The 17938-nt window shown below is 25.7% G+C and overlaps 1 protein-coding gene across 1 annotated transcript in view; it reads right to left on the bottom strand.

Annotated features, from left to right (window-relative positions):
- Positions 1-5133: 5133 nt before the first annotated feature.
- Positions 5134-17938, bottom strand: part of LOC145972772 (aminopeptidase N-like) — a 29209-nt gene continuing 16404 nt past the window's right edge. The window contains exons 2-13 of the mRNA XM_083101684.1: positions 15672-15781; positions 14191-14689; positions 13612-14070; positions 13308-13491; positions 11699-11855; positions 10257-10338; positions 9208-9572; positions 7600-7877; positions 6537-6709; positions 6021-6359; positions 5845-5914; positions 5134-5456 (exon numbers count right to left, since the gene is read on the bottom strand). Of these exons, the coding sequence (XP_082957810.1) occupies positions 5331-5456; positions 5845-5914; positions 6021-6359; positions 6537-6709; positions 7600-7877; positions 9208-9572; positions 10257-10338; positions 11699-11855; positions 13308-13491; positions 13612-14070; positions 14191-14669 (2712 nt within the window). The 5' untranslated portion in view covers positions 14670-14689; positions 15672-15781 and the 3' untranslated portion in view covers positions 5134-5330. The remainder of the gene's footprint in view (positions 5457-5844; positions 5915-6020; positions 6360-6536; positions 6710-7599; positions 7878-9207; positions 9573-10256; positions 10339-11698; positions 11856-13307; positions 13492-13611; positions 14071-14190; positions 14690-15671; positions 15782-17938) is intronic.

The raw sequence follows: 17938 nt of genomic DNA, 5'->3' as shown, positions 1-17938 counted from the left end.
CTTATTGCATGTTTTTCCATACATGTTCGTTACATATTCAACTTAACATATTCTATTTATCTAACATTCGAGACTATTGACTCTAAGCATTCATTATAAAAAAAAATGTTTTAGAAATTAAGTACAGGTAATATTAAACATTTTTGAGATAATTTTATAGCTACAGTGCTAAATTGAACATACATACAATTCTGTAACGTCAAAAAAATTGTCTGGATTTTATATTTTTATATGTCAGGAGATGGTCAAATGTGCTATCATCAGTATGCTATTATAATACATGTTTAAATATTTTCATGTTAGTTGCAATATATGCAGAAAATGGAAGAAAGTACATACTTGTAATAAAAAAGTATATTTAATTGAAAATTGAAGAGAGCTGTTTCTTTTAAGAAATAAAATAGTTGGCTGTTATTCTATTCACACAATTGTGTATGCATATATTCAAAAGAGAAAAAAGGTAAGTATTTTATATTTAATTTACTTAATGTCTTACCTTATTTGTTGAAGTAACCACAGATTTAATTCGAAATGCTCAAACATTCAATCGCGATCTTATCGCTTGGAGAGGCTATTATAAACTGACGGCACTGTCGCTTAAAATGTAAAATAAGGACAAGATGCCCTGATATTGGGCAAAATATCTTAATTAGCAGATTTTCATAGGTGATCTTTTATCGCGTCTTTTTCATAAATTATGAAAATCTCAAATTTCTATAAAGAAATTATTAGATTTAAATACATCTTATACTTGGAATATGTTTTAAATGTGTAAACCTCTTCCAAACTATAATTATACATAGTTACAGACCTATCAGGACAGAAAAATCTTTTATGTTTTGTTCTGATTAGGGAATCAAATGTTACTATATTTCGATAAATTGGTTTTCGAGTAAAACGCAACATTGCTGGCATGAACTGAGAAAAAGGATCCAATCAAATATATTTCAACAAATCAATTATATTTGCGTACTACTAAAAAAAAATTATTTATCTGCTTCTAATTCTTGAATTAAATTATAATGGTAAATACTAGATAATAACGAGTTATAAAAATATTAATTTTAATATTTTGACTATATATTTTAAATTTAATACGTACTTGATACGTTTAATTAATACATCCAAATTTTAACATTAAGTAAAAAGTTGCATATTTAAGAATACTTAACTAATATCATAAATATATATATACGTACATATATATATTATACATATAATCAATATTATATAAATATTACATAAATATAATTAACTATATTTACATAAATATTTAATCTGCATTTTAAAGAAAGCCAGTATGTAATGTAACAATTACCTACAATATAATTAAAAACAATTAAAATATTATTAATAATTATATGAAAGTAATTATTAATTACGTATGGCGATTTATAAAGTTTATCTCAACATTTATGTTTTGTCTTCGGTTTCTAACTAGTTCGACGCGTTATAGATCTACATATTTTTAATTGATATACAAAGATTTAACAAATTCTCTCTGTTTGTCGATATCTGACCAGCGTGTCATTACCTTGTGTTCAATATAGGGATGAATTGGTTCTTCAACCTCTTTTTTAATTAAATCGTGTACCTAAAAGAGATTATTATAACAATTTTCATCAATAAATGATTTTATAATTGTTGTATCATCATTAGGCAGTGTCTCATTATTAACGGATTATAGAACAAGATACACAGAAGATTGTGTGTAAAATATGTAACATATACAGGGTGTTTCGCCGTTATATAAATCCTATGGTAGATAGAGGGGATAATATTGAACATTTTTTAACAACAAACTTATATTCGCAAATTTATAATTTCAACGCGGTAGCCTATAAATGATACTTTCAGTCTATCTACCATAACAATTTGTAATATCGATCCTGAAACATCATGTATTGTAAAAAATAAATTTTGTAATAAAAATTTAACAATATAAATGTGGAACCTTGATTCAAAAATTACCTGGAGCAACTGCTCCTCAGAATACACATTGTTAATCATAACAACTAATGCCGAAATATCATTATGCCTATAAAGTACATTTATAATTAATACGAACAATATTATTTCATATTTATATTTTTTATAAAATAATATCGTTACCTGGGTACAATTTCCCTGAAATAATGTAACAAATCTAACATAGACTTAGTGTGTTCTTCAGTTTCATAATATATATTTCTAATATTTCTCGCAAGAGCAGACAGCAAAATAGCATGAAGTCGCTCTATTACTTGCATAAATTCACGCTGATGATAAAAATTAACCGAAGTTATGTTAATCGAAAGCATTTTTGGTAATTCCCATATTATAAACTACGACATAGTTTTATGACCTTTAATGTAAGCCAAACATTCTAAAATTGTATGATCAAATTCTTTCATGATATTTTTATATACTTCATGCCAGAAAGAATATTTTACATCTTTCAAACCATTACAGTATGTCCACCACTTCCAATGAGTATAAAGGAATCGCAATTAAAAAATATCAATGGAATGGCTTATAAAAAGGCTTATAATAATTCTGAAAAAAGCAATATTGTCGTGTTCAATTATGAGAATTTTGTTGCCTGGAAAGTACTCTCTATATACAAGGATTGAAATTCCTATCAATATCGTAAGAGAAAGAGGGGATGTATGTGGGAGGAGGTCGGACGTGTCTTTACGCCCATTTAATCAACGAGCGACAGAATCCATCCGTGGCAACGGCATCGACGCATATCACATGGAGAGAGCATTCACACATTTTTCAGCCCAACGAATAATTGCTAGAAAACAATATTCGCGGACTAGAAAAATATGTGAGGGACAAATGGCTGAATCGGGAATCGAACCCGAGTCTTTCGCTTTCCGGGCAACTGCTCTAGACCATTGAGCTAGTTTTTTTCTGATTAGAGAATTAAATGCTACTATATTTCAACAAATTAATTTTCGAGTATTACGCAACATTGTTGGCATACACTGAAAAGAAGGATCAATATAATTCGTTATAATTTCGTAGTAAAAAGAAATTATAGTTGAGATTTCTATTTTTATAGTTATTAATACTATAACATTGAGATAACAATAAGTATTCGTAATAATAACTTTAAATAATAATTGTCGCCAAACGTTTCTATAATTTATGATAATTACAATTATTTTTTCTCTCAATGTATGTATGGTTTTTTCGCTCATGCAGGGCGTAAAGTATACATATATAAAGTTTTTGATAAATTTTAATTTCTCATTTCCTCCTTCTAGCTCAGAAAAACTAAATAATAATAAAGTGATTGAGATAATGTAAATACTCTCTTTTTCTAAAAATAAGTTAATTAATTTCTCGAATATTTTAATGCAATTTTTAACAATGGGGCAGCTAACAATAAGTATTTATTACGAAAATTTCTTATATTAATGCACGTAACAATAACAATGTTGATTGTAATTAAATTTTTGCAAATCGGTCATTTTACTATGTAAAAACTTTATATTAAGTTTAAGATACGATGTTAGAATACTGATAGTGCTCAATAATACTTGAAAGAAAATGTTAAAGTGTGGAGAAAAAAATCAATTTAGTTGAGAAGTTTTAAATATAAATAGTATTTGTTCTTTTAATTCGTAAATGCTTACCGTTAGTTTTTTCTGTCCAGTTATGATTCTGAGAAATATGTATTACGAATTTCCAAAATAGCTTTGTAAACGTCAATAAATTAGTATTGTGAGTTCAATTGTCAACTATATGAGAGGAAAGTAATAAAAATTATATTAATATTGCAAATGAGTTTACACATACTAGCATATGTTAAAAATGCGAGCAATGAAATGAAAACTGACAAACACGAAATATCGTAAAACGGACATGTACCGTCGAATAAAGTGGCGAGCATTTCAATTTATCGGCTTCTACATGTATACATCCAAGATAATTTATAAATAAAATCATGAAAAACGTGTTAAGATCATACGTTAATATTTCTTGCATGTTTGAAAAATGAGTGCCAATTAGAATTTTAATGTTATGGTTGAAATATTTGTCTCATACATTGACATATTTATTAATATCACAAAAACAACACTTTTCTTGCTATGATACTCAGCAAAAGTCTAACATCATTTCTCTAACTCCGGAATGTTTAACTGCGAATTACAAAACCATCTGATTATCTATTTCTTTATTATGGCGATTATAATGATAAACGGATTACAAAAACAAGATAATGAGCGTCCTCATTTAACGTATAAAACGGAATAAAAATTAATTGCTTATAATGTTAGCGAAAAATTAATTCTATTCTATGTCACTTTTTATTTTAATTTTATCAGCAATAAACGGGCTTGTAAAAGAGTGTTTATTGCAGTGTTTCTTCATTGCAAAGAAAAAAGAAAAATTAAAGAAATCTTAATTTACACTTCTTCATATCTTTCTGTTAATTTCCTTACTTCAAAGATTTCAAGGAAGGAATATTCGTTGTATTTCGATTTCCATTTTGATTAAAGATGAAGATTAAAATTTATAGATTTAAAGATCGGAAAACATTTTCTTCTTCAGTTTTTGTCGATTATCAATATTTATAAAGAATCAAACAACTTTGAATTCGTTAGTATCGAATAAATGTTATTGTTTTGGCCTATTATGGAAAAATACACGATAGATGCAGTATCGGTAACATATTTACATGAGCTTCTTATATGTATAATGCTACACTTTCGTATTGTATAAATACAGAATAACAAGAACACCATTCACAAAAATTACAAAGTGTAATTGTTTATCAACTTTTCTCATTCTTAAATTAAATTAAAAACTATAATAGTAAATATTACATAACAATAAGTTATAAAAATATTAAATTTTATATTTCGTCTATATATTTTAAATTTAATACATGCATTGATACATTTGATACATTTAATTAATACATTTGAATTTTTATATAATTTAAGTAAAAAATTGCATATTTAAGAACACTTAATTAATATCATAAATGTATAAATACATACATATATATATATATGTGTGTATATATATATACACACATATATATATATATATATATATATATTTATTTATGTTTACTAGTATGCATATATGTATAATAAATATTACATACATATAATTAATCATACCTATGTAAATATTAAATCTGCATTACAAAGAAAACCTGTATGTAATGTAAAAATTACTCAGAATATAATTAAAAACAATTAAAATGTTATTAACAATTATATGAAAGTAATTATTAATTACGTATGTCAATTTATATATTTTATCTCAACATTTATCCTTTGTTTTCGGTTTCTAACCAGTTCGACTCATTATAAATGTTTACACTTTTAATCGATGAATATAGATTGAAGAAATTCTGTCTGTCTTTCGATCTCCGACCAGCGTGTTTCTATTTTGCGTTCAAAATCGGAAAGAATTGGTCCTTCAATCTCTTTTCTAATGAATTCTCTAACCTAAAGGAGATTATTTTAACAATTTTCATCAAATGATTTCGTATTTGTCGCGTAATTATATCGAATATAGACAGTGTTTCATTATTAACAGAATTATAGAACAGAATACACAGAAGATTGTGTGTAATATATATAACATATTACAGAGTGTGTGTTTCAGTCGCTATTACAAACTCCTGGTAGATAGAGAGGCTAAAATTGAACATTTTTTGACAATAAATTTATATTCGCAAATTTATAGTTTCACAATACGGTTGCCCACAAATGATACTTTTAGTCTACCTACCATAAGAATTTGTAAAATCGACTTTAAAAATACATGTATTGTAAAAAATAAATTTTGTAATAAAAATTTAACAATAAATATGGAATCTTTCATTTAAATTACCTCACTCAATTGTTCCTTAGAATACACTTTATTAATTATAACAACTAATGTCGCAATCTCATTGACGTGCCTATAAGGTTCAAAACAGTACATTTATAATTCATACGAACAATAATATTTCATATTTATATATTTTTATGAAATGACATTTATATATTTTTATGAAACAACATTACCTGGGTACAATATCCCTGAAATTATCTAACATGTTTTCAAGCATATGTCCAGTATTTTTCACAAGAGCAGAGAGGAATATGTTAGCACTGTAGGTATCATTTCGCTCTATTACTTTCATAAGTTCCAGCTGATAATAATATGAATTAGCCGAACGCGTATTTGGTAATTTCCTTTTTAAAGACCAGGTAATAATATCAGCATCTTCAGTATAAAGCAAACATTCTAAAATTGTATGATCAAATTCTTCCATGATATTTTGATATACTTTATTCCAGAAAGAAAGATTTGCCGTTTTCAAGCCATTACAGTATGTCCACTTCTTCCATCCTGGAGAAAGTCTACAAAAGACAGTCCAGAAAAGAGATAAAGTTTTTCTAGCAAAATTGTGCTAATAGTTTCTTTAATGTTTGATAAATTATTTTTGATATACTTGATAAAAAATTTCTTATCAGAATATCTTTGCAGAATATAAAAAAAAATGTTTATAAAGAATCAAGTATTAGAAAAAGAATTACTCGATTGCTTCATTTATATGCCGTTGCAATTGTACACTTGCATTTCTTTTGCATGAGATATCATATGTAACACATTTCCACTTTGCGAGTTCTTGCTTTAAACATTCAATATGATCATCATTGCTATCTTTGCTGTAAACATTCCACGTTAATTCAAGCGGCTTTAGCACTTTCTAAAATTCGATAGAAAAACATCTTTTTATTAAATTCTTTCATATTATTTACAAGAACGGATTTAATGTCTTAATATATACATATTTTCACTAGATAATTTTATTTTAATAAATATGTGATATTTTATATCATGAACTACAATTTGTAAATTTACCGATCATTTATTTGAATAATTGCAAATATTTTAAATTATCTAAGTGCATTATTAACATGCATATATCGCTCTATATTTGATTGATGTGTCGATCGATGAATTTGCTATACGATCCTCTTTTATCAACTTAAATATTATTTTTAATTTTTTTTAATTTAAATGTTGCATATCACAAACAAATATTGATTTTAGAAAATTGTAAATTTTCAGTTTTTGTGAAACAAACATTTACATGTGGATTAATATGTCAATGCAATGAAATTAAAAATATAAGTCAATTTCTATTAAATATTTTATAAAGTTTTCAATATCGTCGCAAATATTTTATAACGGAAGAAATTTAATATAATGAAAAGGACAGTAATTGTTATTGTATTCTATAATTTTCTAAAATTTAATAATTTTCTAATACAAATTATATCATTTATAATAATAATAAATCCTACAATATTAATGTTATAGAAAAATAGCAATTTAAAAAGTTAAAAATTTTAAAATATAGTTATTAAATTTAGGTACATACAAACATAAGCATTTTCTCAAATTGGATTTTTGACTTTTGGCGAAGCAAGAACTATATAATTAAGTTTATTTTTTTAATTCTCTACAAGTATTTAATTTTTAAAAAATTAGTTCAATATTATGACATGAAATCATGATTATGATATGTATTACGCATTGTATTATGTTTTATGATTAATAGAAACTTCTTGATAAAATTTATATTGTGTTTACCTGGAATTGAGGAAAAAATTTTAAGAATGCGAAAACATTCGACATAAATTCAAAAGTTTTCAGCATAGGATACCATGCTATATAATCTTTCTCTTTTTGTAAGTAAGTAGCGAGTTCCCAAAATATGGAGAAATTAAGTTTCTTCTCTATCGCAAAATGGAATGCATCATCGATGATTTGCGCGCGATTGAGAACATGTATATTTTTATATTCTTTAGAATTTAAGTATCGCACAATTTTGCGCCAATTCTCGGTATCATAATCGACACGATAGTATCCTATTATAAAACAAATTGCTTTTGTCGCTTATTATAATCTTTTAATTGATTTATATTGATTAAATATAATTCAAAATGTTAAAAATATCTGGAGATTAAATATATTAAAATAGATTAAAAAAAGCTGTATCAAAAATAACACATGTTTTAGAAAGGAATAGAAATTTCAACTACATTACAATTGATAAAATTTCAATTTTTTAATAGTCTATTTTGGAGTAACGTGTATATATATATGTGTGTATATATATGTATATATTAGATTTGATATGCTTTTTTATTATTTTTTTAACTTCATGTATGATAATTCAATAATTTTGATAAACTTTAATACATAAGAAATTTTGTTTAAACTTAAATTGGTTTTCATTCAATCACAATGTTGAAATATACAGGGTGTCCCATTTTAACTTGGACAGTAAAATATCTCAAAAACTAAGCCCAGCAAACAAAAATGTTTCAGACAAAAGTTGTATGGTTTCGAGGGGGACATAAGATGGTACCATTGGTTTGACCTTGAAGAGTTATTTGAAGGTCACATGAAGGTCACCTTCAATTTCTTAAATGGAACCTACTATTTGTCATTGCATATTCTTGTAGCTTATCTCGAGAGCTTTCCAAAACACTATAATTAAGTACCTTTTCGTTAAGTACTTTTTGAGTTATGAGGCTTGAAATAATTTCTTAATTTTACATAAACCGTAAAATATCTTGTAAAATATTCATTTTTCGATTATCTTACCTTAATACTTTTACGTACAAAATAATGAGAGAAATCAATTGGTGTAAAGAAAACACATAGTTGTTTTGAAGAAAAAATATGGAATTGTTAATTGCAAATTACATATTTTTTCTTCAAAACAACTATGTGTTTTCTTTACACCAATTGATTCCTCTCATTATTTTGTACGTAAAAGTATTAAGGTAAGATAATCGAAAATGAATATTTTACAAGATATTTTACGGTTTATGTAAAATTAAGAAATTATTTCAAGCCTCATAACTCAAAAAGTACTTAACGAAAAGGTACTTAATTATAGTGTTTTGGAAAGCTCTCGAGATAAGCTACAAGAATATGCAATGACAAATAGTAGGTTCCATTTAAGAAATTGAAGGTGACCTTCATGTGACCTTCAAATAACTCTTCAAGGTCAAACCAATGGTACCATCTTATGTCCCCCTCGAAACCATACAACTTTTGTCTGAAACATTTTTGTTTGCTGGGCTTAGTTTTTGAGATATTTTACTGTCCAAGTTAAAATGGGACACCCTGTATATTATACATAGTATATTAAATAATAAAAATATAAATTTATCATTCAATTTTTACCAGCTTGTTGTAAGTTTGAAATGATCCATTGATCTATGTCAAGAATGAGATAAATTTTTGGATTCGATGGTGTTAACCACATCATATTTGACCAAGTTATGGTAAAGTTTGAGTTCCGCTTCGTAGTATAAGTAAAAGGTATATAATATTGTTTTTCATCCAACTTGTTGTGAAATTGTACCGATATAGTTATTATAATATCGCTCGAATTATCTCGCATCACCTTCAACACGGGAAAACATTTCTGCATAGCCCACGAATGTACTATGCTTCTTACATCAAACTTTTTTTCGGAATCTAATTCATCTAGGACAGTTTGCATTGCATCCCAGAAATTATCGCGAGTTTCCATAGATTCAGAATCTCTATAAGATTTAAACATCGTGGCAATAATATTAAACATTGTGTATAATTGATCAGCATCATAAAAATGAAAATCACAATTTACATAATTTATTTACATATTTTAATGTTATAATGTAAGTTTCATAGATATATAAAATTTTTTCAATTTTAATATAATTTTATATATATATGTGTATGTGTGCGTGTGCGTATGCGTGTGTGTGTGTATGTATGTGTTTGCGTGTGTGTGTATTTGTAATATAATATCTATAATTTTATCAATGATTGAGGCTAACTTGTCCTGATTAATTAAATAATGGTTTTATAATTTTTACATTATAAAAATTAAAATTTTATACTATCCATATGCTTGTATGTTATTTGGTGCTTGAAAATAATTTGAATTTATATAATTTATAATTTATAATTTAGAAACGATCAAACCACCTTATTTCTTAAGAAAAGCTGAAGTTGAAATTCATTCGAGAAACATTTATAAATAAAAATAACAACGTACATCTGAGACTCTTCAAATATGTATGACTTTTTTACAATAAAAGAGAAAGGAAATATATTATCAAATTCATATATTTCAATTTTCTCTTTTACTACGATGTACATATGTATATATATATATACATATATATATATATATATATATATATATATATATATATGATTACATTACAATATATTGTACTTACTGATTTTTCAAATATATGTTGATGCCTTTTGAAAACTTATTAGGTAACAATGTTTGTTCTAACATGTGCCATATGATGGAGCCTAAAATGATACAAATAAAGAAAAATTATTTATAATATATTTAAAATGATTTTATCGCGCGCACGTTGTCCACAAGTTCGTAAATAAATCTGAAATTAAAATCAAGTAACAAAGTTTGACAATTTAAATCTATGTAATAAAAGTTGAAAAAATGTTAAATATATTTCAATGAAAAGCAAGCAAGAAATATAGTAATTAAATATATTTCGTAGTAATTAAATATATTTTAATGAAAATCAAGCAAGAAATATAGCAATTATAGCAGATAGAAAGTAAACGATTAGATATATTTGATAAATTTTATTTATGAGAAATTCACTTTGGTCATAATAGTGATAGCATTACATTAAAAAAAATGAAAGAAGAGAGGTAAGCAATACATATAACTAGATTGAAAATTAAGATAAAAAGAAAAAAAAATAAAATAAGAAAGGTGAAAGCAGACATAAAAGAAAGTATAATGATAATTTTTTAATTATTTTAGAATCTAACTAAGATATCGAATCCGCTGTTTCTTAAAGGGATGCTTTGCTGGTTGAATTAAAAAAATTATGCAATCTGAATATCTGTTCATCGACAAACGACTAATAGACGCATATCTACCATATAGATTTATAGATGAATTTCATGTAAAAGCAAGCTTTTTTGAGATGTCTATTCGATATATACAAATTGAGTAATATTAAGATATTAGAGCGGTCAACCATTTATAACTTATGTAAAAATGTGAGAAAAAGAAAATCTGCTGTTACACAGAGATAATAGATTCAATTCATTCATTATAGTCATATTATATAATCATGACAAGTACTATGATGCCCATGGGCTTATCTAGAAAAAATCAAATTTTACGCAAGAAACAATGTTGAACCTATTCTCATCAATCAAAATGCTACTCTGATATAAAGAGACTATATAACGGAAGCAAACTTCAAATGAGAACAATTAACGCTCAATAAAACAATTCAATAGTATTGACATTAATGAACTATTTACATATTTGAAAAATAAAGCCTAGTTTCTGTGAGAACCCAGTACTTACAATTATTTTAATATGTTTATCAAAGGATAAATCTATTCTTATGAATAAATATATTTAAATTTAATAAAAATTTGATCATTATATGAAATTAATAATATTCATTTCTTTTTATATTTTTTGTAGTTGTAATTAAACATGCAGTTATAACAAAAACAGTATACAGAAAAATTTTTAAGTTTAAAAATTTTTTTTTATTATCATAGCAAGAATTAATTAAAATTAATTAAAATATTATAACAAAATAATAATAAATAAATAAACTGCGAATTATATATATATACAAATAAATTTGTTTATAATTAATGTATATGTACATACCTTTATTATAGGAAAGAAAAATGTGTAATTTTGTATAATTTTCAAAATAGTTCTCATATTCTATCTCAGAGTTTATATCGACATAAGTGTTGAAATCCAGTAATTCATGTTGAACTTGAACTATAAACAATTCCATCATTCGGAAATTTGGCATAATCTGATAGTAGAATTCGAGTATAAAATTAATAAGAAAAGAGGAAGCTGTCGATACACTTACAAACAATTATAACACAGGCCTGCGAAGGTTACAAAAAACAGAGTAGATGAATCTGATAAATTTTTTGACACTGAAAATGAATCTGGCCACAGAATTTCCCTAGCACGTCAGGTTTTCAATTTATAGTTAAATAGTCCAAAAATAGCAATTTCGATAAATTTCATGAATTTATTACGGGGAAGAATCTAATTTTTTGAAATATTTCTGCCAATGGCATCGTATAATATTAGTCTTCACCTTTCAAATCCATTTTCAAATTCATTTTAATAAATTCATGAAATTTGCCGAATTAGCCATTTTTGGACTACTTAACCTCAAATTACTCAAAAACCTGACGTGCTGAAGAAATTTTGCAGCCAGATTCGTTTTCAGCGTCAAAAAATCTATCAGATTCATCCACTCTGCCTTTTGTAATTAATCAAATCTAAAATTTCGCAGGTCTGTGTAATCAATCGCTGCTGTTAAATATAATTTATAATATTTTGCATATTATAAGGTTTGAAACTATAGTAAAATATGTCTCTATATTTAATGTTTGTCAGTTAGTTTAAAAAATTAAATGTCGTTATAATTACATAAAAATGTATATATAACATGTTTATTAAATGCTTATAGGTTGAAAGTTCTTCCTTAATAATTTTAACAATTTTAACAATTAAAGATTAAAAGGATCTCCATGTATAACACAATATGAATAATAAAAATTTAAATTTAGCAGTAAATAAGAGTAGACGCGGATGATAGTGCATCAGAGTCATCGGAAATTAATTTTTTGATGAAACTGAATTGTATACTGGGCACAAATTTTTCTTTGTCCATATATCAAGTGCATAATTAAATCTTAATTTGAAATTTTTAATAAAATCCTCTTAACATTTTCAACACCTCTTAAAACCTCTAATATCTCACGAAGAAGCGTTGGCGAAAAAATGGCGGGGCGAAGTCAAGAGATCGAGAATCAAATGTGAGTCTTTACCTAAAGACTGCTCTTACCACTAAGACATCGCATCTCAATGTTTCTCATTTTGCCTACAAATATTTCTTACTAATAATTATTAGCACTTAATGTTTCAGAGAGGCTTGTGAAGCACTATCATTTGCGTCTGGTTTTTATTCGTTGTAAAATTCAAATTTGTGTTAATAATTTTAATTTTAAAATACATGTTATTTTGTAAAATATATACATTGAATTTCTCTAATGGATTTATAAGAATTTAAAAGACTCGAATAATCATGAGACTCGAATTAGCATAGTTTTCAATTGACAAAATATTTAAAAATGGTTTACACAAATATTTAAAAACTTTCTGTACAGATTATTGTACTATTAATGTACAATTAAATTATTAATTATTTTCATTATATATTCGAATAAAATTAGAGATAACCTACCTTATCGATAATATATGATTGGAAAAATATAATGAAGCCTTTATTTAACCATAGGTCAAACCAATAAGGTGGATTTAACAGATTGCCAATATTTTTTTGTATCATCCTACGTGCTACTAAGGGTGCAATTATCATTTTACGTGCGACAGGGTCTAATTTTTCATTATAAATGATATCTGCTTCTCTAAAAATAATTATACTAATATGTATACTAATGTATGGAAAGTTTTGGATTAATATAATTTTTATTTCAATACATTAACATATTATAGAGTATATATCTATCTTTAATTATATATATTACCTATGAAAGACAAATCCCAAAATCTGTTTGATTCCATCTTGTAAATTAAGGATTGCGACATGATCCACTTTGCTCTCAGGTGAAGTAAGGATTCTTCCCGAATTATTCCAATAATTTTCCAAATACGTAGCAACACCTTCAATAACATGCTTTGCAAATCTTGCATGCGGTAACGCAATTTGCGGCCTGCACCACATGGCAACGGTTTTAGTCAAGCTGATCCGATGAAAATCGGACACCGTAAATGCTACATCATTTGTGGAAATCAAAGCAGTCTTAAAATATGTCTGCATCGTATCTTTGTCTACCAATCTAGATACTTGTATCGGCATATTCGACAAAGCTTTGTATCTTCGATGATGTATTATGGAAATATTAAAAGTAATTTTTAATTCTGGCTTGTTCCAAAACGGGAATATGTGTTTTTTTCTTGTTTGGATATCTGTTGCGATTAACCACCTGCCACATTTTAACGATAAGCTTTAACTAAGGACTAATTTTAGACAATTGTAAATGTAAAATGCACAAATATAGAATTTGTTTTTGTAATTTGATATTTCAATTTATTCTTCTACTTACTCTTTATTTCCATTTACGTTTATGTATGAAGTTCCAAAAGACTCTCTTATCATATTAATTTGATAAGTTATATTCAGATTGTACTTTCCAGGTAGCAAGACATCCTTGTATGTAGACATGACAATATTGTTTTTATAATAATACGTCTTAGAATTATAAATTGGTATCTTTTCATAAATCACTCCATTGTCATTTGGCATTAATTCCGATTTTATACTAGTCATCGAATCCGGTACACGAAAATGTATGTTTTGTGTTGCAGTAATAATATAAATAGTGATTACGCAATTACCATAAAAATCATTATCGAGTATTTTTAACTCCATGTTATAATGTAATGGCAGTATATTATACTCTGACAAAAAATAGTTTAATGCATTATGCCTCACGACATCCGATTCGTTGTTGATAGGATTCACTATTACCATTGCGGCAGTGTATATTGTACTAATACTTAGTAATAATTTTAATAATGACATGCTAAATCCCTTTTGAGTGCCTATATAAAACCGTTTTCGTTATTAGTAACATAACATGTGCAAACATAATGCTAAATAAAAATATAAATATAATAAAATTTAAAACTAGAAAACTTATTGAAACGGCATATAAAATATTTTCCTTGAGCTTGAACATAAGGATACATGAAAAACGTAATTTAGAGAATTCGGAAAAAGGGAAAACAATAAACATAATTTTTATTTCTCTCAAGTTTTATTATTTTTAAGATTTTATCTTACATATTTTTGTGTTTTGCATTTCATAACAACTAAGTTCTATACGTAATATAGTTTGTATTACTAACGTATTATTTTCAAAATGTTTTTGTCCTTTCAACCTTAAGAGAATGTACTAAAATTGAACAAAGAATAAACGAACAATAAATGTCCAGCTGGAATTAAATTTATTAAAAGTTTTATTGACATAATTATTCGGATTAAACATAAAAATGATAATATAAACTTTGTTAGCACTTTCTATGACATGCAAATGTATTCGGGCAAAATATTAATTTATTGCATATTTTTCATACATGTTCGTTACATATTCAACTTGACATATTCTATTTATCTAATGTTTGAGAATATTGACTCTAGGCAGTCATTATAAAAAAAATGTTTTAAAAATTAAATACAGGTAATATTACGCATTTGTGAGATAATTTTATAGGTACAGTGCAAAATTGAATATACACACAATTTTGTAACGTCAAAAAATTTATCTGGATTTTATATTTTTTATATATCAAGGAGGTAAAATTATGCTATTACAATACATGTCTAAATCTCTTCATTTAGTCGCAATATGTAGAAGATGAAAAATATTGCAATAAAGAAGTATATTTATTTGAAAATTGAAGAGAAATATCTCTTTTAAGAAACAAAATTGTCTGTTATTTCGTTCACACATTTGTGTATGCTTATGTTCAAAAAAGAAAAAGAGATATGTATTTTATTGTATATTTATTTTATGTCTTTTACCTTATTTGTTGAACCAGCCACAGATTTAATTACAAATTTAATATTCAATCGAGATCTTACCGCTTCGAGAGGCTATTATAAACTGATGGTGCTGTCGGCTGTCGGCATACCTGTAGTCAAGTGTATAAGATACGTGTCATATAAATATCACCTTGATCATACATAACAAAGAAATATCTTATTTTCATCGCTCTCTCGAGAAATCAATATGTATATACTTATAAATTTTGTATCTCGTTTGCATTTATAAAGCTTTTATTTAGAATAATTTTTCTCGAAAAAGTTCAAGAAATTCAATTGAGAATTGTATTTTGTGTATAAAATAAAAAAATATTTTTTATTTTTTATTTTTTATTTTCTATAAAGAATTACCTTTTTGCAATGACTTATTATATATATGAAATATAAATACAAGAGAATATATATTTGTATCGTATCAGTTAAGGTATTTTAAATTTTATTTCCTATTTATATGACACTAATTCATACGCAAGTTAATGTACTGGTCTAATTTGTTTGCTACATTTAAATAATCTCTCTCTCTTTCTCTCTATTCCTCTACATAGAATTAATTTTAAATTAATCAGCAGAGAAATTGAGAATGCATTAATAGTCATCATAATACACAGTGTCTATAGTAATAATAGCTTAAATATAATTGTCGCTAAAAATCTATTACTTATAATACTTACTAATTTTTCTCTTAGTATATGTATGGATTTTTCGCGCATGCATAGCATGAATAAAGTGTCAGTATACAGTTTCTAATAAATTTTAATGTCTTATTTCTTCCTTCTAATTCAAGTAAATTAAATAATAAAAAAGTAATTGAGATAATATAAATATACTTTTTCTAAAAATAAGTTAATTAATTTTTCGAGTATTTTAATGTAATTTTTAACACTGAGGCAATTAAATAAGGATATAATAAGGTATTAATTAGGAAAATTTGTTATATTAGTGCATGTAACAATAACAATATTGATTGTAATTAAATTTCTGCATATCGTTCATTTTACTATATAACAACTTCATAACAGTTTAGTATGATGTTAGAATATTTAAAATGTTAAATAATATTTGAAAGAAAATGTCAAAGTGTTATATTACAAAAATTATATTACGAATAATACAATTAATATTACGAATGAGCTTACACTTACTAAGTACTAAAAATGTATGCGAGGAATGTATGATAAGAACTGACAAACGCGAAATACCAAATAAAACGAAACATACGGTATCATCAAATAAAGTTTCCAAGTATTTTAATTTATCGGATTCTACATGTATACATCCAAAATCATTCGTAAATAAAATCAGGAAATATATTGAGATCATATTTTAACGTTTTTGCATGTTCGAAAAATGAATGACAAACAGAATTTTAATGTTACGGTTGAAATATTTGGTCCATACATCGACATATTCATCAATCCAAAAAATAATACTTTTCTCGTTATGATACTCTGCGGTAATGTCTAATATCATTTCTCTAATTTCGGAATGTTCAACTGCGGACTACCATGTCATCTGACTTTTTATTTCTTTATTATGACAATTACAATGATAAACGGATTGTAAAACAAGATAACGAGCATCCTTATTTGATGCATAGAATAAAACCTAATTACTTACAATGTTTATGAAAAATTATTTTTATTCTATGCCATTTTTTATTTTAATTGTCTGAGTAATAAATGATCCTATAAACGGGTATTTACTTACTTGCAGTGTTTCTTCATGGCAAAGAAAAAAGAAAAATTAAAGAAACCTTAATATACACTTCTTCACTCTTTATTAATAACTTCTTTATTTGAAAGATGTAAGGAATATTGGTCATGAGTATTTCGATTTGATCCATTTTTACTGAAGAGATTAAGATTTACAGATTTAAAGATCGAAAAACATTTCCTTTCTCAACCTTCATCATTACTACCGATCATCATTATATATAAAGCATAAAATAAATTTGAATTTGTTAATATCGAACAAATATTACTGTTTCAGTCAATTATTGAAAAATAAAAGCATGGATGCAATATTAGTAACACATTTAATTTATCTTTTTATGTAATGCTAAATATTTAATATTATATAAATATATATTAGCAAGAACCCCATTCACAAAGATTAAAAAAATGTAATCATTTATCTACTTCTCATTCTTGGATTAAATTAAAAATTATAATAGAAAATGTTATACAATAACGAGTTATAGAAATATTTAATTTTATGTTTCGTACATATATTAAATTTAATACATA

This window comes from Camponotus vicinus, unplaced genomic scaffold, assembly GCF_025532165.1.
Source record: "Camponotus vicinus isolate PSW18456_S1 unplaced genomic scaffold, iyCamVici1.0 SCAF_6, whole genome shotgun sequence".
NCBI lineage: Eukaryota > Metazoa > Arthropoda > Insecta > Hymenoptera > Formicidae > Camponotus > Camponotus vicinus.
This window is presented reverse-complemented; position numbering and strand designations above follow the sequence as displayed.